Source organism: Mirounga leonina, unplaced genomic scaffold (genome assembly GCF_011800145.1).
Source record: "Mirounga leonina isolate KUSES-001 unplaced genomic scaffold, KU_Mleo_1.0 Mir_353, whole genome shotgun sequence".
Taxonomy (NCBI): Eukaryota; Metazoa; Chordata; class Mammalia; order Carnivora; family Phocidae; genus Mirounga; species Mirounga leonina.
This window is the reverse complement of record NW_023270699.1, coordinates 1,460,841-1,483,136: the sequence shown is the minus strand read 5'-3', so window position 1 is coordinate 1,483,136 and position 22,296 is coordinate 1,460,841. Positions and strand designations below refer to the sequence as shown.

Genomic DNA, 22,296 nt, shown 5'->3' with positions numbered 1-22,296 from the left:
ACCGAGTCTGCACAGTTAGGGGCCCCTCCAAGTTCAGCGATGCACCTGTCTATACTCGCTGCCAGTCTTCTGGGCGCCCACTCGGGGACCTGCTCATTCTTCCCTGTAGATGCTAGCAGGCAGCTCTGCACTGGAGAAGCCCCACTCTAGACTTTCCCTTCATGTGGATATTGGTTTGTTTTTCTAAAAGAAAATGTTAACATTGCATATTCAGGTTTTGTCAGTATATAAGCATGTTGAAATACTCTCTTTAATGAGTTGTGAGTAGAAAACATTTTTATGCTGAGAGGAAGTGGCATGGAGATGTTTCACATGCCCTGCCTGCAGACATGCATGGCCTGCATCTTCTAAGCCTGGGCAGAAGGGGCAGGGGAGGCCTGCATCCGTGCATTTCTGAGGTCTGTCTGTACGCATGCATGGGCACATGCCACACGCGTGCATGTGGCATTTTATCTTACCGAAGATGGTAGGTGCACATGGGGTTTCACCGGACGCCTCACTCCTCAGCATGTGGGTTGGTGCGTGTTTGCATTCGTATGTTGGTGAGCAGAGGTCCGATGGTGCGTATGCACCTGCCTCTTGTGACCGTGGGGGTGAAGGTGTGACTCGTTGTTGTGTATCTGCTTTAGAAAAGCATAAGAGTACATTAAAAATGGTTTAAGCTTGTATTTAGAAAGAGGACTTTTAATTAACAGCATTTATTATTAGAATTCACATCTGAAGTGTTGAAAAGGCCAAGTAATTGGATCTTTCTGTTACACAGAGTGAAGTCTCTCCAGCTGGGCGTGGCGAGCTTATGGAGTGACTGAAGGAGATGTGCTGAGCGCGCCCATGCTCTCCGGGTCACGCAGCCCTGCCTGCACCCAGGGAACCTCTGCCCAGGGTCCGAGCAAACACAGACACTAAACAAATCTAAAGGTAAGGTAAAAACCTGCAAAAACCTGCTAACACTTGACTGATTAAAAATACCTTTTGGCTGATGTAAACTGATTAGTTAAGGCTGTTTGCCTTTTCAAGTGTGTTTTATTAGTAAGTTCCAGCACAGATTGTTACTGTTAATTCTCCCAGTCCCAGGGGGCCCAGACTACGCGCAGGCCCCGCCGCGGCTCCAGGTCGGTGTGGTACTGCCCCCCCGCGGCCGTGTGGCCCAGAGCCGCCCGGCTTCCCGTCTCCGCCACGCGCCGGGCGTGGAGCTGGACTTGCTGTAAAGCTTTCTACTGTACGTTAGTTCTTTTGAGGTGATTAAAAGAAAATTTACTTAGTATTTAACTGGTGACTATTGCATGAGTCAGCATCTGCTTTTGAGAGAAGTCGAGGCAAACTGGAGTCCCGGTAAAGTTCGTACTGTGCAAGGTTAATTTATGGCCTGTGGAGTGACTAATTCAGGGAAGTCCTGCTGTGGGGAAGAAGCGTGAGGACGGTCGGCAGAGGGCTGCTTGATGCGCCTGCGCCCGTTCACCCGTTCTGCAGAGGCTGACAAGTGCCCGGGGTCTTGGGCAACCACAGAAGGAGCAGGGGCGGAGCTCACGGTGGGGAGAGGGGTGCCCACCATCTCTGGGGAGTGCAGGCGCGCCCACATCTGCCCGCCGTTTCCCAGTCTGTACGTGTCAGGAACCTAAGGAGATCAGCTCCCAGGGAGACCCTTAAAGGAGGGTTTGCTCGATCTTTAACCGCTGCCCCCCCGCCCCCCCGCTTCTAGTGCAGGAGCCCTGAGAGTATGGAAAGGGTGAAATGAAGGTCACCTAGCTTTGCCGTGCGGTGGGGTGGGGTTTCCTTCAGCCCCGGCTCTTCTTTTTTTTTTTTTTAAAGATTTTATTTATTTATTTGAGAGAGAGAATGAGATAGAGAGCATGAGAGGGGGGAGGGTCAGAGGGAGAAGCAGACTCCCTGCCGAGCAGGGAGCCCGATGCGGGACTCGATCCCGGGACTCCAGGATCATGACCTGAGCCGAAGGCAGTCGCTTAACCGACTGAGCCACCCAGGCGCCCCTGCCCCGGCTCTTCTGTTAGCTGGATTAGTGGTATGAAACCAGTGTCTCTGTAACTCGAGTGTATTCAAAGGTAGTGAGTGGCGCAGAGCCGGCCGAGTGTGCAAGAAACACTGTCCGTTCGCGTCACTGGTGCCATGCGGTCTGTGACTACCTGCATCTCGTGCCGTGGCCGTGAGCCCCTGTGTTCGCTTGCCTTGTATGTGAAATGGCAAGTATTTTTATCCCACGCAAGCGTGCACTGGGGAAGTGAATTATTTATAATCCTTTGTAGAAATAAATTCTCCTTAAAGGCATACAAACAATAATGAGGTCCGAAGCACATGCCTGGAGAGCAGAATTAAAGGCCTAGCCATTACCGACAGACGCAGCAACAGCGAGAACGACCTCTCCTTCCACGGGTTCTCCCGCAGTAGATGTTCTAGCTGCAGAGTAGAAACTTTGTATTTCTTTCATAAAATGGAAGCTAATTTTGGCAACAAATAGTCTGATGTGTGATAACTTTCCTTTTTCAGGTGGGTTGGAAAAGAAAAGCGCGAAAGCTAAAGCTTTTGGCTGAGACGAGTCTTTGCTGGGGAGCACACCCCCCTCCCCGGCCCCGACGCCGCGCTCTGCCCTGTCGGTTCGCTAGAGCCCCTCTGGGCCCTGGCGGCAGCCCTGCAGCATCCTGCTTCACGTTTAGTTCACACATGCTCACTGCTGTTGCCTTCCTTAAAGAGATGAAGTTGTTTCTTGTGTCTTTAGATTTTATTCATTTATTTATTTGACACAGAGAGAGAGAGAGAGAGAGAGACAGAGCACAAGCAGGGTGATCGGCAGGGAGAGGGAGAAGCAGGCTTCCCGCAGAGCAGGGAGCCCGATGCGGGGCTCTATCCCAGGACCCCGGGGTCATGACCTGAGCCGAAGGCGGACGCTTAACGACTGAGCCACCCAGGCGTCCTGTATCTTGTGTCTTAACACGGGAGAATGTCTGCTGTGGTTGGGCAGCTGGGGGTTGCTCCTGAGTGGTCCTCTCCACAACATGCAGTTGGCCTTGGGAGTGTCTCTTCTGCTCCTTATCATTGATTTCTTCTGTCCTTTAAGGGCTTACCTGATTAGGACGGTTCCACCCGGGACTCAAAGTCAGCTGATTGGGGACCTTATTTTGTCTTGGAAAATCCCTTCACCTTTGCTTTATGTTGCATTGTATTCATCAGATTCATAGCTCCACCCTCTGTCAAGGGGGGGATTATACGGGGTGTAGACACCAGAGGGGGGTGCCAGTTCCACACAGACTGGGAAAAGAATTTGCTACACGGGTACCTGATGGGGCGGGTACCTGACCAAGTAGCGTCCCTGACGGGGGCGCGTCCCTGACAGGGATGCTTAGTTGACAGAGGCCTGGCTTTGTTTCCAGAGTCTATAATACATGAAGATTCCCACAAGTCAATAAGGACAAGACAGTGCGGTGGAATTAGGTGCAAAACACTTGCACAGTTTTTTCACAGAAGATGCAATCTGCGTGGCTAATAAACGTGTCAAATGTGCTCATTCATTTGGTAAGCGTGGGCAGCCTCCCAGAGGCCAGAGCCCATCAGCCTAGATGGACACGTGAAGGTGAGGATTAAGTTGGCATCTTTGTCCTCAAGGCCCGCCTGGTGCCTGCGGGCAGCATGCCAGAGAGCTGAGCCCAGGCCTGTAGGTGGCAGCTTGTGTACCCGAAAGGCTGGGCAGAGGCCTCCCCTGCAGGTGGCCAGGTGGACTCTGAGTCTGAGTCTGAAGCAAAGAATGGCTTTTGCCTCTTTCAGGAATTGGAAACCAAGCAAGCAGAAACAGAATATGCAACAGCGACTGTATGTGGGCACAGAGACTGAAATATCTGCCATCTGGCTCTTCACAGAAAGGTTTGCAGACTTGCTGGAAGGGGTGAGCTTGCTGCATGGGGGCCCTGCCCGGGCTTCCTTGTCTGGGCTCCACTTCTGCCGGCACTCATCGGCCCCAGGAAGACTGCACTGTGGCCGTGTCTTCAGACACGGTGCCTCGGCCAGGATGTGTGTGAGCCAGAGAGCGGGCCACCTGTCCTCAGTGCCTCGCCATGCCCCGGCTCCAACGCTTAGCTCACAGAGACGCTCCTGACAGTGTGCCTGGGTCCTGGGACCCTTGCGCCATAAAAAGGCAAAGAAGTGCAGGTGACCTACAGGAAGCAGTGACTTAGGGGAAAAGACCAAATGGGACCAACTAGGAAAAGTGGCTCCGAGGAGGCAAAATGCTGGGACGCAGAAGCTAGCGAAACCCGACTCACAGTGGGGCCGTAGGGCAGTGGCTGAGACCAGAAGGGCTGTTTTGTTGGATTGGAAGAGGCATGGCGCGCTGAGAATGACGTGAGTCTGCTTGATCGACGAAGACACTGGTGATGGTGCAGGTGACAGCGGGGGCAGGATTTGGGGGCCTTGGGTGACGCCCCCACTCCACTGCCATCCCCTCACATTCCGCAGGGGTCCTGGGAGCAGCGTGCTCCCCTCCAAGATGCCTCGACGTTCAAGACCAGCAGCCGTAGTGGACTAGGTGGGGGCAGGATGGGGTTGGGGGACATCTGTCCACACACAGCAGGCCATGCATGACAGTCTTGCCACTGTCCATCCCGCAGCTGCCCCTGATACGGGCTGGTGCCCAGCAGGGCAGTAAGACCGGCCCGTCCCAGCAGCTGGTGGACGGGGTGGGCGAGGCAGAACCGCCAGGAGGCACAGGGCCCATGGGACTCTCAGGGGCTCTGCAGTGCCTCCTGCTGGTCCCTGCCCTGGCGCCTGCTCCCACTTGTGAGCAGGTTCTCCAGGCTCCGGGTGTTCTGTCTGCATAAGGCGGGCACCTCTCTCTCCTCAGCCCAAGCTGCAGCACAGAGAATGCCAGTCAAAGCTACAGGCAACCCAGTCTCAGGGGAAGGGATGTAGGAAGGTGCGACTAGATGGGGTCAGTGTTTGCAGCAACGAGTCCCAGAGCTCTGGGGTCTGTTGATCTAGGAGTTGTAGTTTATGGAACCCACAGCAGTGTTAGAGACCGATCTGCATCGCACCCTGGACTCACTTCGTTTAGCCAACAAACGTGCAGGCAGATGCTAACTGAGGCCCTTGGGATGACGGTGGGATAGGATAGACGGCCCCCGTGGAGCTGACACCTGGTGGGAGCAGACGGTGTTGGGGAGGGACACCTGAGAGAGGGGTGACAGCCCCCCAGGGGGGTGGCATCTGAGTGCGGAGCCAGTGGGGGGCCAGCGCACCACAGTGAGGCGCGGCCCTCCCCTGGCTTCTTTTCTCCAGACCCCTCGGGCAGCAGCAGGCTGGCAGGTGCAGGCGAGGCCAGCCACCCTCTGGGGCTGCAGGAGCTGCTCGATGGGGTGGAGCAGGGAGTCGTGATTCTGGACTGTTTTCCATCTGAAAAATGGAAAAATCTGAGTAAAACTTGGTTTAAACAGTATCAAGTTCGAAAAATTTCTAAAAAGTGCTTGTATTCCCAGTTTTTATGTGCTGTGGATTTAAGTTTCCAAATGGACCAAAAAAATACATCATTAACTGCAAAAGTATGGCTCGAAAAGATGGAAGTTCAATTGCCTGCACGTTATTGGGTGGAAAACCATAGACCCCTGTAGTGGTTCAAAGTTAGTTGGCAATTTTCTTCTCACTGTTGTGTGCTCTGGGCGTGACTGATAGGAAATTGTGGATCCAGGTACTTAACAGTGATATATATGTAAAAGAGCCTGGCGGAGATTCATTTGTAGATGCAGGAAGGTCTGGTACTCTCCCGTGATTTCCTTCTGTTTTCTGCGAAGGCTTTCCCAGTGCGGGCCTTGTAGAAGAACCAGCACCCTGTGGGCGGCTGCCGCTCTGTGGAGGGAAGGCGAGTTGAGGGGCTCTGGGCCCCGTGCCAGCCCCGCTCCCATGTGGAGGTTCTGGTAGGTGCCGGGCGCCCCCAGTGCAGCCCTGCGCAGAAACCCGGGCTCCGCAGGCCTCCCTCCTGGTTCTGGGATCTGGGGGCTGGAGCTCGGGTGTGCCCTGGCAGGGGAGGACGGAGGGCGGCTTCCCTTCTGGGCACCTCAGGAGGGGGGCAGGGGTCTCGCGCTCACTGCAGAGCTGCTTCGGAGGGCCTGGGATGGGGGATGGAACCGACTCTGGAAAGGTACAGTGTTGTTTCCCCAGGGCAGTGGGCACGGGGTGGGGCGCTGCTGAGCAGGGGTGCGGTGGGGGCGACTCCAGCAGCCCCGTGGTGTGGGTGTGCTGAGGGTCTGTGACTCTGGGGGTGTGTGTGTGGGGGGGAGTAGAGGGGTGGGAGAGGGTAGGAGTGTGGGGGGCAGGGCTGGGCCTGGGTGGATGCCTGTCCAGCAGGGGCGAGGCAAGACCTGTGTTTTATTTCAGTTTTTATCCAAGTGGTGCCTTCATAGGCAGGTCACCTAATTTAGGCTTTTGCTGAAAATCAGTCATCTTGTGGCCTTCACCTTTCTCTGAGGCAGTGCTGATGTTTTTAAAAAGTTGTGTGTATTTGTATTTCTGGGTTGGCCGGTGTTAGGACCTGCTCCCTGTGACAGAGACGCAGCGCAAGGGACTCCCCAGGCAGGGCTGGAATGAGGTCCTAGCTGTCTAGGCCCAACTCTGCTCTGTGCGTGGCCTGTCACACGTGAGTTCACCCGCTGGGGGGGCCTGGGACAGAGACGCTGCGACAAAGGGTGTGTGTATGCCGTTTCTCGAGGAGGTTCCCAGAAGCTTCCACGTGACACTTCTGTGTTCATCCCGGTGGACACAACCAGTCAGGGGGGCTGGGAATGTCTTTCTTGGTGGCTGGCCACGTGGGTGCTCTGCCTCACGGAGGACGGGAGGAGTGGGTGTTGGGGTGAAGATGGCAGTCCCTGCCGTACTTTAGTTTCTAAGTAATAACTATGCTGGTTTGTGATTTATGTATTTTAGACGTTATCTGTTGATGTTCAGTTCAGATAGCAGCAGCTTGAGTTCACTTCACACTTTTTTGGCCTTTCCTTCTTGTGTTGTTTAGGAGTGCTTTTGGCTGAAAGTCCCAGAACACGTGACCCACAGTGTCTTCAACTAGTGGGGATTTATTCATTTATTTCATAGTAAGGAATGCAAAGGTAGGTTTTTGCTAGAGTTGGTTGAGAGCACAACCATGTCAGAGGTCTGGGTCCGTGTCTCAGCGGTTCGCCTAACCTTTCCCTCATGGTTGTGGTGTGGTTGCTGCGGTTCCAGCCATCACATCTGTATTCAAGCAGGAATAACTGGAAAGGGTCAGGCATGTCTGTCCTGTTCATCAGGGCATTCCAGAAGCCTCCATCATACTTTCATTTGTATCTCATTGTCTAGGACTGTCACATGGCCAGCTCTCGTCACAAGGGACGCTTGAGAACACGGGGGTCTGACTTGTGTCGCACCCCAGTAAAGGCGAGGAGCATGAGGCCAGGCAGCCTGGACTGGCAGCCGAGCTCTTCTGCTGGTTACCTTACTCTTTCCCCTGGAGCTCGGGCGGTCTCCCGGCGGCCCGCCGTGTCAGGCTGCGTGCAGACAACTGCCCTGCTCGTCACCTCCTTCTCACTCTGCTGCTCAGCTTCTGGCAGGTCTGGTTCTCTCCCTCTTTCCTTCTTGCACATAATCAATGCAGGAGACTTCATTTTCTGTTCTGTAACCATGGGTCAGTGGTGTTTCTATCATTACAGTGAGTGAATGTTCGTTACAGAGCCAAGTAAAACGTGTACGATCATACTTCCTTCTCGCCGTCCCCCGTGCCCTCCCTGCACACAGGAAAGTGTTAGAATGACTCCTCTCTTAGCTCGCTCCACTCATGGTGGGACGCTGTGCCACACTTACTTTGTAGTGGGATTGCGCCTTTTCTGTCCCGTGTTTCCTTCTCCCGATGCTCACTTGGCTGGGCCGGTGGAGCAGAGCGGGGAGGGGCGTGGCCCTCCCCGGGCACCGCGCTCGGCCTCCCCGCCCAGTCTCCGTTCTGTGCAGCGGGGGTGGCCACGGTGGCCGCGGGCGCCGACAGGCTAGTCTGGGCGTGGCTGCCGGCCGTGGAGCTTCGTGTTGTTTCCGTGTTGGGAGAGGAACGACGTGCTCGCTTTACTCTCAGTCTTGTCCGGCTCGTTCATTCTGTTTGTTGGAATACATTCATTCCTTCTTCCTGAAATCTGTGTATTTCCTCTTTTATCTCAATAGAGACCGTGATTTTTGTGTTCTTAAGCTGGATTTATTGAGGGATGATTTACATGCAAAAACCCCACCTCTTTTAAGCGTTGAGTTTGATATGTTCTGGCAAGTATGTATGGTGAGTACACCCCCCACTGCATTCAAGACGTGGAGCCCCCTGTTCCTCCCTCCTGCCCACCCGGGGCTCTTGTTCCTTCATGGCCCCAGCGCGGCTGGTCTGGTGGTGGCATCCCGGGACATTGTTTCCGTGTGACAGGATGCAGAGCGCGCTCCGCGTCCCACGGTCTCCGGGGCCCCTTGCACGGGCAACTCAACACCAGGTGGTGCTGTGGGATCGCTCCAGGACCCCGAGCCGCTACTGAGAGAAAACCATTTTCTTGTCAGGAATCCAGGTTCCCGTGCATTTCCTCTGTGAACCCAGACGCCGGGTTCCTTCAGAGAAGCGTCTGTTTACTGGCTTTGTTTGAACCATTTTAAAGAACCCATGAAGTAGGGGTATGGAACATTTATAACTGATTTGGTTCAGTGAGTGATATGATTTGTAAATTAAATTTTATCAATTTATAAATTTAACAGTAATTAATTGAGTCTGTGGAGGGGCCTTCACTGTGTTGTGGAATTGGAAGATACAATTTTATACATCTGTTCCAGTGTTTTAAAAATTATTACTTGGCCTATAGCATTTATTGTAACATAATTTTATGATTCTATTATTTTAGAATAGTTCAGATAAAATGCAAAAAATAAATATCCTATACCACCAAGTTCTGAATGTGTGGTGTTAAAATCCAACAGAGTAAATTTTGAAGGTCTGATTGGCTTTCTCTGGTGACCCCTAACCCGGCCGCCTGCAGCGTAGCGGGCAGAAAGGAGCCCCGGGGAGCCGCACAGATGAGAGACGGTCATGGGCAGGAGGGAGCGGGACGAGGACGTGATCCCGGGAAAACTCGGGTTAGTTGGACAAGGTCACTCTCCTTCAGGGGACCATGGGGTCTGCCAGACAGAGGACCTCGCTCATGCCGACCAGGTGACTCCTGACGGACGCTGAGCTCCCCTTTCTGGGAGAGGCCGTACGTGTAATTAGGTTAAGTCTCAGTTTGGTGACCTGGAGCTCATGCTAAGCGAATTCATTTTGGGGCCTGTTGTCTTGTTTTCAATAGTGCTGACAGATTGCCAATTTTAATAAGATAATAAGCTAACCAAAGTTTGTGTGTGTGTGTGTTTGATCTTTAGTGAAGATTTGCCATTGTGCACTGAAGGAGTAATGTCAATATTTAAGTTTTAAAATCTCCTTTCTGTGAACCCTTGTCTTGCATCTGCTCGACCTTTACTGGCCAAGTTCAGCCACATTCCCACTCTGGTGTCCTGTCCTTCTGGACCTGCTTGCTCTTCTCTGGCTGTGCAGCAGTGGGGGGCAGGATCCTGGGGGGCTGGCCTGGCCAGGCAGCTGCTAGCATCTGTGATGTCATCCAGGGACGAAAAGTCCTGGCTCACATTCTGCCCACAAGGCACAGAATTCTGGAATTCTAGACCGAAGGGACGCTTCAGTGCGTAGAGTTGCCTCTGGGCAGGGGTTGGGGGAGACTGCTGCGGAACTCCCCCTTAGTGTTGGCCAGGGCGGCACCCCGCTCTTCAGGCTCAGGGTGATGGGCCCCCATCCTGCCCACCATGGGCCTCTGGCAGATTGGAGGTGGGAGTGAGTCCTCAAGGGCCATGTGCCCCTGGGTTTGTACAGACAGGACGTGAGGCCTGTGGGCCCGCCTGCACCAGGACCCTGTACTTGGTAGTGGAGGTGCTGACGATACATCTCAGGGTCTTGTAAGACCCCCACCCCCACCTGTTGTAGTTGAACAGCATCTTGATGGAAACTCAACTTCGAGGTCACACTGTCCTTTTGTAGAAGTTGGAAATACTCCATCACTGTTCTCCAGCCTGACTTTATCTCCTTAGTAATTAAATTGTGTTGGTCTAGATTCCCTTAGAATTCTTCCATATCTCAATAGAGACCATGATTTTTGTGTTCTTAAGCTGGATTTATTGAGGGATGATTTACATGCAAAAAACCCACCTCTTTTAAGCGTTGAGTTTGATATGTTCTGGCAAGTATGTATGGTGAGTACACCCCCCACTGCAGTCAAGACGTGGAGCCCCCTGTTCCTCCCTCCTGCCCACCCGGGGCTCTTGTTCCTTCATGGCCCCAGCGCGGCTGGTCTGGTGGTGGCATCCCGGGACATTGTTTCTGTGTGACAGGATGCAGAGCGCGCTCCGCGTCCCGCTATTCATGGATTTCAGTAGTATTGCCAAGAAAAACTTGAGTTTTCTTTGCTTTTTATCACCTTTTCCATGCACGTGGGTGTCTGTCCCAGGGGCTGATTTGGATTTTTATTTCTGGGATTTTTTCTTCCACCATAACGAGTATTTTCTTGGTTTGGGTGTTCCAGTCTTTGGACCCACAGATTGTGTGCCTTTGGCTCTGCACTCCGTGGGTCCAGGCTGTCATGTCTCTAATCCCCTTATAACTGTTTTCTTCTTCTCCATTTACTCTTGTTTGAGTTTTCAGTCAGACCGAACACTTGTGTCCATATTGTACATCCCTTGTCTGTCAACGTTTATGTTGCTTCTTTCATCTACACATATCCAAGTTAAAAACAGCCCGACATCATTTATAAATACATGGAGTTGGCCAGAGGTTTTCTATTCCAGATTGAGTAAAGTCACTTTACCAGTTTTACTTTACATTTCAAAAGGTTTGTGTTTTGTTAATATTCGGTAATAATAAGCATTATTTTAAAGGGTCCTTCAAAAACTCATGTTTAAAGAAATATCTATTTAAACCATGGCCATCAATTGCATACCCCAGTTTAGCTTCAAATTTATGTTTAGACTCGATCATAGCATTTCTTTCAGACTTTTCTTCGGTATATAGCAAGAGTTCGGAGCTCTCCCTGGTAGCCCTGGGCCTACTGGATTTGAGTTCCCTGTTGCCAGCATCCATCCACGGGCCACCCGGGCCACCCACGGGCCACCATCTGTGGCTGCTTCCTTAGCTTTAGGTTGCTTTAGGCTTTTGGAGCTAATTTTAGGGCCTTCAATTTAAGTGCCTTTTTTTTTTTTTTTCCCCTGCCAAGTCCAACATCTGCTATACTTGAGTAATGTAGATTTTGATTTTAATTTAAAATTCCTTGATAGAGTTACCTTAAAAGAAAATGGAAAAAGCTTAATTGAATTTATTATCTTAATTGAGTGGAGGAATTTTGCAAGTAGACATAAACTACACTTATCCCCATCTGTTGATGAACCCATCTTCATATAGGAAATAGAGATGTGTTAATTTAGGGAAATATGTGTATGTTCTTTTGACTTAAAATTGTGAGGAATCGTGGGGCGCCTGGGTGGCTCAGTCGTTAAGCGTCTGCCTTCGGCTCAGGTCATGATCCCAGGGTCCTGGGATCGAGCCCCACATCGGGCTCCCTCCTCGGCGGGAAGCCTGCTTCTCCCTCTCCCACTCCCCCTGCTTGTGTTCCCTGTCTCGCTGTGTCTCTCTCTGTGAAATAAATAAATAAAATCTTTAAAAAAAAATTGTGAGGAATCGTAACATATAAAACAGTAAAATTGAGCGGTCATGTTTTTGCTTTAACTGGGCAGCACTGTAGAGGAGTGAAGAGCTTGGGCCCCAAGTTCCAAGTGTCCTGGATTCTGAACTGCGTTCTGCCGCTTTACCCAGCGTGTGACCTTGGATCAGCTGCTCTGCCCCTGTGGCGGGAGGGCTCCTTTTCATAAAGCGGTGGTGCTGATGATATGATAGCAGCTAGGTGGGCCCCGTGTCCTGCACCCCGTCTTCACTTGACTCCCCCCAGAGAGCCTGGGGCGTGTGCCGTCACTGAGGAATCTGAGGCACCACGAGGCTAAGAACTTGCCCAAGGTTCCCTGGCTAGTGGGCCTTTGACCAGAGAGACCTGCTTTGGGCTTTGTGCTGGTTCCCACTGTGCTGTAATCATGGCCACACTGTACAGCTGTATGGGTTGTACACTGCACAACTCCTCTCCCAAAGACTTGAGTGACATCCTTGATGGTTGTAAAACAAATGGTGGCCATTTCCAGGCTGCATCTTGTGCAGTCATTTCAGAGGCTGACATTTGGTGAGCTGTAAGTGAGCTGGTCTGCGTGTGGTGTCTGGCAGGTGACAGTTGATTGGTGAACTCATCCTCCACACTCTGCCTTGGTCGCTGCTCCCTCACAAGCTTCCGTCCCATCAGCTGCCAGCAGCGCTGCCCTTCCTGGCTCAGTGCTGGCTTCTCCTGGGCTCTGTCTGTACTCCTGACTTGGCGTCTCTCCCACGTGCACCTCTGTCGGCCTCGGACCCTGGGTCTGCCCAGCATCTCCTCCTGGGCATCCGCAGTGCCTCTGACTTCAGACGGCAAACCGGACCCCTGGTTCTGACCCCAGCCGCAGTCTTCCTATCTCTCCAGGCTCTCAGGCCACAAGCCGTGGCCATCCAGTGTCTTCTGTCCCCCTCTGGGCCACCTTTCTGCTGTCCCTTCGCGCGCATCCAGGTTGGTTGTTTCCTGCCTCTGCCGTCACGTGCCCTGAGCCATCGGTGTGTCTGCCCCGGCCCTCGCCCCACATCTGTTCTTCACCGGCGGCTGGAGGCCAGGACTAGGCTAAAACTCCTGGGCAGAAGGACTGCCAGGTCCTTGCACTGGCCCAGGGTCCTCTGCCAGCCCGGCCTCCTGGCCGTTCCTGGGCCGTGCCGGGCGCTACCACAGAGTCTTTGCCTGTGTTTCTCAGACACTCTGTTCCAGGTGCCTCATCCTGGTTCCTCGGTGCCTTCCTGTGTGTGCTTCACTGTCGTCTTCCTCAAGACCCGAAAGCACGCTCCCTGCTGCCCTCCTGCCCCCAGTCACCTTCTGGGGTAACACCCACCCTCCTCTGACATACGAGGCCGTTCGATGGCCTGTCTCTCTTGCCCTCTGTAGAGCAGAATTCCTTCTGTTCCCTGGTGTATCCCCAACACCAGCTCAATCCTGGCGGTCACTTAGCAGGTGCTCACTCTTAGTTGAATGAATGAATGAATGAATGAATGAATATTTGCTGTTTTTCTTATTAACAGATCATTCTGAGGCACTTTAATATTAAGAGTGCTGCAATTTCCCATGTGTTGATTCTACATAATAATTAATAATGGACTCAATGGAATAAACTTTTTTTTCCCTCTAAGAGAAAAATAGCTTTTAAGAGTTTTTTTCATAAATTAATATTCTAGGAACATTAAATTTTGGAGTCTTTACTCTGAGGACATAGATAAAAATAAAATTAATGAGGTACCAGGAATGTCAGATCCTAAATGGTGTATGGCTATTTATGACATTTCTCCTAGAATTCAGTAGCTATTAACTTGCAAAGATATGGCAGCTGAAGTCAGAGATGGATGTACTTTTAGAGTTGGAGAAAAGATCTTCAAAGTAGTTCTTTAAATTATAAACTGTCAGTTTAATCATTGCAGAGACCATTATCTGGTGCACTAAATCAGTGCCGTTCTGCTGTGAATTTCTTGATTCTCATGAATGCAGGCATTCTATTTTTATGCTTTTCTTTTTCTTTTTAATTTTATTATGTTAATCACCATACATTACATGATTAGTTTTTGATGTAGAGTTCCACGATTCATTGTTTGTGCATAACACCCAGTGCTCCATGCAGTACGTGCCCTCTTTAATACCCATCACCAGGCTAACCCATCTAACCCAACCTCCCAAGCCCCTCCCCTCTAGAACCCTCAGTTTGTTTTTCAGAGCCCATCATCTCTCATGGTTCATCTCCCCCTCCGATTCCCCCCCTTCATTCTTCCCCTCCTGCTATCTTCTTTTTTTCTTTAATTTTTTATTGTTATGTTAATCCCCATACATTACATCATTAGTTTTTGATGTAGTGTTCATGATTCATTGTTTGTGTATAACACCCAGTGCTCCGTGCTGAACGTGCCCTCTTTAATACCCATCACCGGGTTAACCCATCCCCCACCCCCCTCCCCTCTAGAACCCTGTTTCTCAGAGTCCATAGTCCCTTATGGTTCGTCTCCTCCTCCGATTTCCCGATTTTTATGCTTTTCTTAAATGATCCTAAAGGTAGAAAGAATTGGGAAGAAGGAAGAAACAAGTGAGAGGTGCAGAGCTGGGACCTCATGTCGACTCTGGGAGCATCCCGAGGCGGCCTGTCCTCAGGCGGCGGTTCAAGCCCCCCGCCGCTGGGCTACCGTGTGCCTCGTCATGCTCATGGATTCTCAGCTTCTCGGACTTTCAAGAAAGCAGAAGATATAGCGCTTATCATGTCAGGAAGACCTGCTGTGCCCTGGGTTGTGTCCTGTGATGAGGGAATGGTGATGAGTGTGTGAGGTGGTGGGAGAGTGTAGGTAACTGCCGTTTTATCCAGCGTTTTATATGAGCGCAGAGCAGGTATCAGATAAGGCCGCAGTACGTGGCGGTCGGGAAATGAGCTGGCCTTTTGTTTTATAGCCTATACATGCCCTTTAGTCAAAAGGAGATTAAGTAGACTTGGTATTGTCCGACCAAGCCAGTCTTGAGAACGGTCCTGCTGTCTCACTTGTCCCCATGGGATGGTAGTTTATGACATCATGGGGAGGGAGGCCAGTGCCATTGAGACAAAACTTGACTCCTCACATTTCCCTAGAGGAGGGGCCGAGCCACGCAGGGCCACGCAGGGCCACACGGGGAGCACGGGTCTTGGTCTGGAGGCAGAAAGGAGCAATGGGAAGGCCTTGGTAGGCCTGAGCCTTCTTCGGGTTTCCACAGCAAGGGCAAGGCAGGGCAGGGAAGCAGCTTAGGATTGGCAGTTTGAGTAACGATGGCAGGCTCTGGGCTATCCTTGGTTTCTGGCTGCCCTGGAATGATTTAGAGCAAGGGCAACACTGGGCTTGGTGTGAGAGTTACAAGAGCGAGTGAGGGGGTTGTTTGCATAAGGGTACACTCCTGGCTGAGCCCTGGGAGGGCAGTCTCTCCCCGGGGTCTCTAAGTCCCCCATATGCCAGAGCAGCAAGAAAAACAAAGTATAGTTAATATGATTTTCCCAGTAATGAATGTGTGCCAAATAAACAAATACAGCCTCTCAGAAAGCAGTTAGAACGTGGTGCACCTAACCCAGGACAGGACACACAGACAGTTCTGTGTGCAGAACTGGACCCAGCAGAGGGTTTCCTGGCAGACTCACCGTTGTGTTTTTCACCATGTTAACTATAATTTCCAAGTTAATTTTTGATGATTGCATATCTCTTGGATTGTGGTTTTGGTGTATTTCCACTCGGCTAGGTTCCCGAGAAGCTACACATGGATTGGGTTTTTGTGGTGGTGTCGTGGATCCTTGACATGCACCTGCCCAGTGTCCTTCTGGCCCCGCGCTCGCTGGGAGCCTTCGGATCGGTGCAGGCAGCCCTTCACGCTAGCCCTCGACTTCCTGGCTTTATGGTTTCGGATCTCTCTGATTGGTACTGTAGGAACTTCAGATATCGGAGTATAGGCAAGTTTTTCTTTTTATGAATATAGTTTTTATAAATTGTGGTGTGTTGTGGTATAAAATGTTTAGTCTCTTTTAGGTCAGGGTTATGATGGAGATGGGGAAATTAAGATTTTCTCATTTCCAGGGCACAGAGAGGAAGCCTGTGCGGCTTTGTTCTGGCCCCGAGCTGGCCTCACCAGGGCTGTGCGTTGGGCAGGTTGGGGCCCACCACTGAGCTCAGCTTCTGGAGAGACCAAACTCAAATGAAAACCGTAATGCAGAGAGAGAAAACGTTAAAAATGTGAGTGTCTCTAATAGCTGGGGAGATGCTCCTTGTTTTTACCTGACTTCCTTGAGCATTATTTCCCCAGATATTCTCATCATAAGGAATCTAGTATCCAGACAGCTTTTTATCATTCACCTTTAAAAAAAAAAAAAATCTGTGTTTGATTTGCTCTGGACTACTCAAGATTCTGGCAGTATTAAGCTCTTTCTCCTGGATAAGAGAGTTCCACAGGTTCTGGCTCTATTCTCAAATTGTTGCTTCCTCGGTTCGGTCCCCATCAGGAGACCCCCGGGCCAGTCCCCATGGCCGTGGAGTCCCGCCTGCGCCGGTGTGTCCTCAGAGGGGCGGGAGGCTGTGACGTTCTCACTGCTCTTCTCAGACGAGTCCATTCATGTGCTCTGGGGTTTGAGCTTCTGGCTCATCCTCAGCGTCTCTGGTCTGGTTAATCATGGTGCGTGGCCATTTTCAGGGTTAGGTACCTAACTTGTCTCGATGTGTGGCAAGGGAATAATTAATAAAGAAACCCATGGAAATACCCAAACAGATTTTAAATACAATAAGTAACTTTATATTATAAAATAAGGTCCAAAGAAATTCTCTTGTTTCTTGTTTAAAATAATTGAAGAATGTTTATGTCTTCCTTCAGGGTTTCCTCTGTGGTTTCTTGGTTCTCATTCCCCTGGGTTGCTCTTGAATTCCTCTGTTGGGGGTATACTGTGCGTCTGAACTCAGCAGAGGTTCCAAGCCCCAGCCCGAGTGGCAGCCGGCAGGAGTGCGGGCCAGGGCCATGGTGCTGACAGAGGTTTTCTCCAAGGCCGCTTGTCGCCTGAAGCTGTGAAGCATGTGATGTCTGACTGGAGAGAGGGGGGTTGTTTGATGTTGTCCAAGTGCTGCTTTTTCCAAAATAGGCCGTCTTGGATATGTTAGGCCAGGCTTTGTGGGCCCGAGAAATGCACAGGGGGCAGTGAGGGGCGTCTCCCGCCTGGCGGCCACAGCACCCCACCAGCCACGCACTGGTCCTGCGCGCTCGCGGTGGGAACCGACAGCACGTGACCACGGACGGTGCCCAGACCTGATGTCCCGGGTCCCCTCCCCAGATTTCAGGCTGCCCTTTCTTTGTGCTGCTCCCAGCTTCCTTCCAGTGTCTCCACTCTGCGGCTGCACCTTCCCCTTCCTCCCTGAGTGCTGACCGCCTGGAGGCCGGCCTGCCACCGTGCAGTGTCACCCAAACCCAGCTCAGAAGCTGAGGTGGCTTTGGGAACGAAGGAGGTCTCTGCTTCCCAGAAGAATCTGCCCCACGTGCGGGGGAAACCGTTTGCCAGAAGCTTCTCTCCTGGCCCCCACCCCAAGGCCGTGACCACCTCCATGAGTTTGTAAGCAACAGAGACAAATGGCCACAAAGTCTGAAACACTTATTATCTGGTCCTGGGCCAAAAGATTAAAAATAAAATACATAATTAAGTTTAAAATATATGAAATTTGAATACATTTCTGTCAAAAATGCAAATTTTACTAAACAACAAAGCAAAACACTAATTTTTTCATGTTTTCAGAAAATGTCTTTTCAAAATTGTCTATTAAAAGTAAGTTACATGATATAAATTACAGTTACTACCAAATGTTTTAGTCAAAATTATTTAAAGAAAGCTGAATTTTTAATTTAATACTTTGAAAATTTAGTTAAATCATATGAATAATTTTGTAAAGAGCGGAACTCGTGGTGATGCTGGTTGCCGGCATAGCTCATGAGTTCCACCGAGTGCGTCTGGGCACGCCCACACACAAACGTAGGGGACACAGGGACTGCTTCGTGTGGGAGACGCTCCCCGGGCGCCCTGTGTGCCAGGGCTGGGTCCCGGGTTAGCGTGTGTGCCTTTGGAGGCACATGTGGGCCGACAGGTGCTGGGCGCTGCTGGAAAGGGACTTTGCTCTAAGATGATTGCTTCACATCGAGAGAAGAGTTGGGTGACTTAATTGTCTTTTCTTTCACCCAGTGCTCTTCCACCGACGTCCTTCCCCCATCCTGGTTCCTCCCGGGACAGCCCCTGATCGGCAGGGCTTTTGTTCCAAGGACACAGAGCCGGGATCTGGGACAGTGTCCCCCCTGGGGCCTGATCCGTGTGTGTTGAGGTTGAGGGCTGCGGGTTGTGCTGTGTCAGCCCTAAATGCTGGGTCCCGGACACAGTCCCCTGGGCTCGGGGGACACCGTGAAGGCTCAGTGTCTGCCCGCCTGGGGTGCTGAGCACGCAGCGGCGGGGGGGCGAGCAGCACGTGGGCCGTCTGGCGTGCTAGGAGGGAGGAGGCGCGGCCCCCGACGGAGGGCAGGTGGTGCGCTCCGCGTCTCGGGGCTCCTCTGGGCGCCCGCACGGTTCACGGGCACTTCGTGCGGTCCCGGTGGCGGCTCGCCTGCTGAGCCTCTGCGTTGTGCGCTGGGGTAGCCCCCGGCTTTCCGCAGCGTTTTTTTGTACGCTGTGCCCTTTTCCTGATACTTCACCTCCTTGTTGTGGAAGCCCTGTCAAAATGTTTTAAAGGTGACAGAGCCTTTCTAAGGCAGGACTTGGTATGTTTTTTCTGTGGGGATTCCCGTTCCCCTGGGAGGAGTCACAGCGCGTCTTTTGTTCCGTCCCGTGGGCTTGTGTCCGGGAGTGCGCGGAGGGTTAACTGTCACACGTCACTGCTGGGTGGTGTGCTCTGAAGGCATCGTGGTGTTGGCAAAGCCCTGATGCTGCGATTTGAGCAAAATGAGCCCAGGACAGAGGACGGGCTGCCTCCCCAAGTCGGCTGGGGGCCGGGATGCTCGGGGGCCCGGAAGGGGCTGGGGCTGGCCGGGGCTGGCCTCGCTCGTCCGTATGGCCTCGCTCATTGCCGGGACTTTGACCACGGGGACCTTCTTCAGCATCGCGACGCGTCGGAATAAAAGGAGGCGCAGGAAACGCTCTGAAAGGAAAGGTAACTCGTTTCGCTTTTACTCTCAAGTGTGAAGTGCGGGACCTCACATGCGATGCGACGCGGAGACGCTTTTCTGGGGCAGACGGCTTTAGGGGCTGGTCTGGTTGATGCTGCGTCCCAGCAACCCTTCTGAAGGGCCTCTGCTTTGTATGTTGGCATCTTATAGATTTTGGGGCTAGTTTAAACAGATAGGTCTTAAAAGACGTATACAGAAGTCATTTTAGCTTCAGTGTTTCAAGTGTATTTTTGGGAAGGTATTTATGAAGCCTTAGAAGTTTGTAGCTTCAGGTATCAAAGATCTTTCCTCCTGAAACAGATGCCTTGTGATGACTTCTCCTTTGCTCCATTCTTCATTCATAACTTTTCTAACCTTAAAACTACTTTTCAAGCTGTAGAAAGTAAGACTGTGGCAGCCATTGTTAAGATTGCTTTTAAAAACATGGAGAACAACTTCTTTGCATTCAATACCAGGTAATTTCAGCCTCTAATTCAACTTGATGTTTTAATACATTAAAATCTATGTTTTCTTCTTAACACCAGACTTAAAAGTTGTCTGTGACTGTAAAAATCACAAACCACCGGCTTTGGGGTGTGTTGTTGCCGTCCTCGTATGGGGTCAGGTACCTAAAAGAATGTGTCTTCGGTGCGAAGATGCTTCTGGCGAGGGGACTCGCCTGCTGTCCAGGGAGCCTCTCTCTCTCTGGGCGTCTCCTTCCTGCCCACCCACTGGTAGGACCAGGACCCAGTTGTCATTACCCCAGCATCCTTGGGGTATTCTGTGGCCAGAGTCCATCAACCCATCAGGGAATGAGGTGAGCCAGTTCTCAGTGTGGCTTCCCCGAGAAAAGAAGAAGAAACCAATTTTGGAATATCAGTCTTAGGATGACAGCATCTTGCTGAGTCTACAAAGATGCTTATGACCCTCAGAGCTCTGTGTCTGGGAGCGGCGAGGGCATCGTGATGTGTCGACTTCAGGGGCACTGTGCCTCTGTGTGCATCTGGGACAAACAGCACCATCCCCAGGGAATGCGCGTCTTCAGTGCCGCTGTGACAGACCCTCGCCTCAGGCTGCGGTGTTGTTCCCTAGTTCAGCATCGAGAAGCAGGATGTCCTTAAGACAAGCAGTGGAAAAGTAAGACAAGGGCAAAAGCAGAAACTAAGAAATTTTGATCAAATACCCTAAATTTAGGATTGCCACTATTTTTTCCATGGCCCCTCATCACTAAACATTTAAGTTGGGGAAAATATTGAAACCTACAAGAATAATTTTTTTCTGGGAACTTGCTGTGATTCAAATGGTTTGTATTAGTCCCATTGTATGGGGACGAATGTCAAAATGTCTTCTTCATGCATTCTAGAATCTTTTTCTTCTGTAGGAAAACCATTCTCAAATAGGCTGCATTTTCGGGCCAGCATCTTGAGAGATTGAGAGCATCACAAGATGTAGCACTTGAGCCCCTGTATCAAATGACTTGTGGTCACTGGGCACTCCAGGGTGTGTAAATTCACTGTTTTATTAAGCAGCATATATCACGTGTTAGTATCCCTTCTGCCTTTAAAGATTATCAGTCTCAGGGCACCTGGGCGGCTCAGACTCTTAGTTTCAGCTCAGCTCAGGTCATGATCTCCAGGTTGCGAGACCGAGCCTGGCTTCAGGCTTCGTGCCTGGCGGGGAATCTGAATCTGCTGGAGATTCTCTCTCTCTCTCCCTCTCCCTCTGCCCTTCCTCCTGCTCGCATGTGCTCTCTCTCTCTCAAAATAAATGAGTAAATCTTTAAAAAAATAAAAATAAAAATTATCAGTATTAAGGCTGGCCATTCCATTTATACCAAATAAGCAAAGTTTTACAAGCTGTGCAGCGTAGTCTCTTAGTATTACATAATTTTAAGATACTCAAATCATGTGTGTTGAATTTTTCCTAAGACTGGTATATGTGAGCTCCTTCAATATTTTTTTTTTAGAGAGATGGGAGGATGGGGCAGAGAGAGAATCTCAAGCAGGCTCCACCCCAGCTTTTTCAAATTGAATTATTTTTCTGAGAACAATAGCAGGTTACTTGTTGGCTTCAGAAACGATATGATTTCAGTGGTTTTTCATGGCTTCTCAATGATCCACATAGTTACTACCCTCCTATAGGGCAGGTCATTGGCTACTGACTGTATGAGGCTCAGATGGATTAGATGAGTCATCAGAAAATTATGGTTTAAAGGGAATAATGTGCAATTTAAATATTGACCAGGACCTCCATAAAGCAGATGCTGCTGGGACAGTTAGGCCCCCACAGCAGCCTTCCCTGGGCCCTGGCCAGTCCAGGTGACGGCATCTGTTGCCTTCTTTCCACTCCCGGCACAGCTGCTGAGTAAAGAAATGTTAGGTGGGGGTGGGGGTGGGGGAACGCACAGAACCCCTTGACCCCCATCGTGTGAATAAGCCTCTGCATTCCAGATTAAAGGCTTTCTCGATGAGTACTTGTCTCCAGTGTGAGAGCACTTGACCTGGGCGCAGCCATTCTGCATGCCATCTGACAGCCAGTGTCCCAGTGTCACATGGGCGGCAGCTCTACCCTGTGCTGCGGTCGGAGGCTGGGCGCCCCCACATTTCTAGGATGGAAAAGAGAGTGGGGACCTTTTGTAGAAATGGAGACCCAGAGGGGCGCCTGGGTGGCTCAGTCGGTTGAGCGGCTGCCTTCGGCTCAGGTCATGATCCTGGAGTCCCAGGATCGAGTCCCGCATCGGGCTCCCTGCTCGGCGAGGAGCCTGCTTCTCCTTCTGGCCCTCCCCACTCTCATGTACTCTCTCTCTCTCATTCTCTCTCTCGCAAATAAATAAAATCTTAAAAAAAAAAATTAAAAAAAAAATCCTTATGGGGTAGGGGCTCCTGGGTGGCTCAGTCGGTTAAGCGACTGCCTTCGGCTCAGGTCGTGATCCTGGAGTCCCGGGATCGAGTCCCGCATCGGGCTCCCTGCTCGGCAGGGAGTCTGCTTCTCCCTCTGACCCTCCCCCCTCTCATGTGCTCTCTCTCTCAGTCTCTCTCTCTCAAATAAATAAATAAAATCTTTAAAAAGGAAGAAGAAGAAGAAACGGAGACCCAGCCCCACAGAGGCGTGCTTCCTCTGGTACTGCTGGAGAACAGGGCACGGAAGACTCCCTGCCGTCAAGTCTTCACGGAGTGAGGAGACGCAGCGGGTTGTGGGGTGAGCAGGCAGCGCCTGAGGGAGCATGCCAGGCTTCTTCCCTCGTTTCCGCCCTGGTTTCCCCTGCTGAGAGAGTGCCTCTTTGTAAGGTGCAAAGCACTCTGACAGCTTGAGATATAGGGTGGGATGGCATTTATTCATCCATCTACCCATCTATTCATCCAGCCAGCCAGCCACCCACCCACCCATCAAC

The 22,296-nt window shown here is 51.3% G+C and overlaps 1 protein-coding gene across 7 annotated transcripts in view; it reads left to right on the top strand.

Moving 5' to 3' along the window:
* ADARB1 (adenosine deaminase RNA specific B1) overlaps positions 1-22,296 on the top strand; it is a 116,288-nt gene that overhangs the window by 29,019 nt on the left and 64,973 nt on the right. For 3 of the 7 annotated variants that reach the window (XR_004683721.1, XM_035030037.1, XM_035030033.1), the window contains exons 2-3: positions 764-918; positions 3,775-3,870. Coding sequence is in view for 2 of the 7 variants with exons in the window: in XM_035030037.1 (XP_034885928.1) it covers positions 3,822-3,870 (49 nt within the window). In the remaining 5 variants the exon portion in view is untranslated. Of the gene's footprint in view, positions 1-763; positions 919-3,774; positions 3,871-5,257; positions 5,913-22,002; positions 22,104-22,296 lie in introns of those variants that run through there. The other 4 variants (XM_035030036.1, XM_035030034.1, XM_035030035.1 and 1 more) reach the window with 4 other exon arrangements.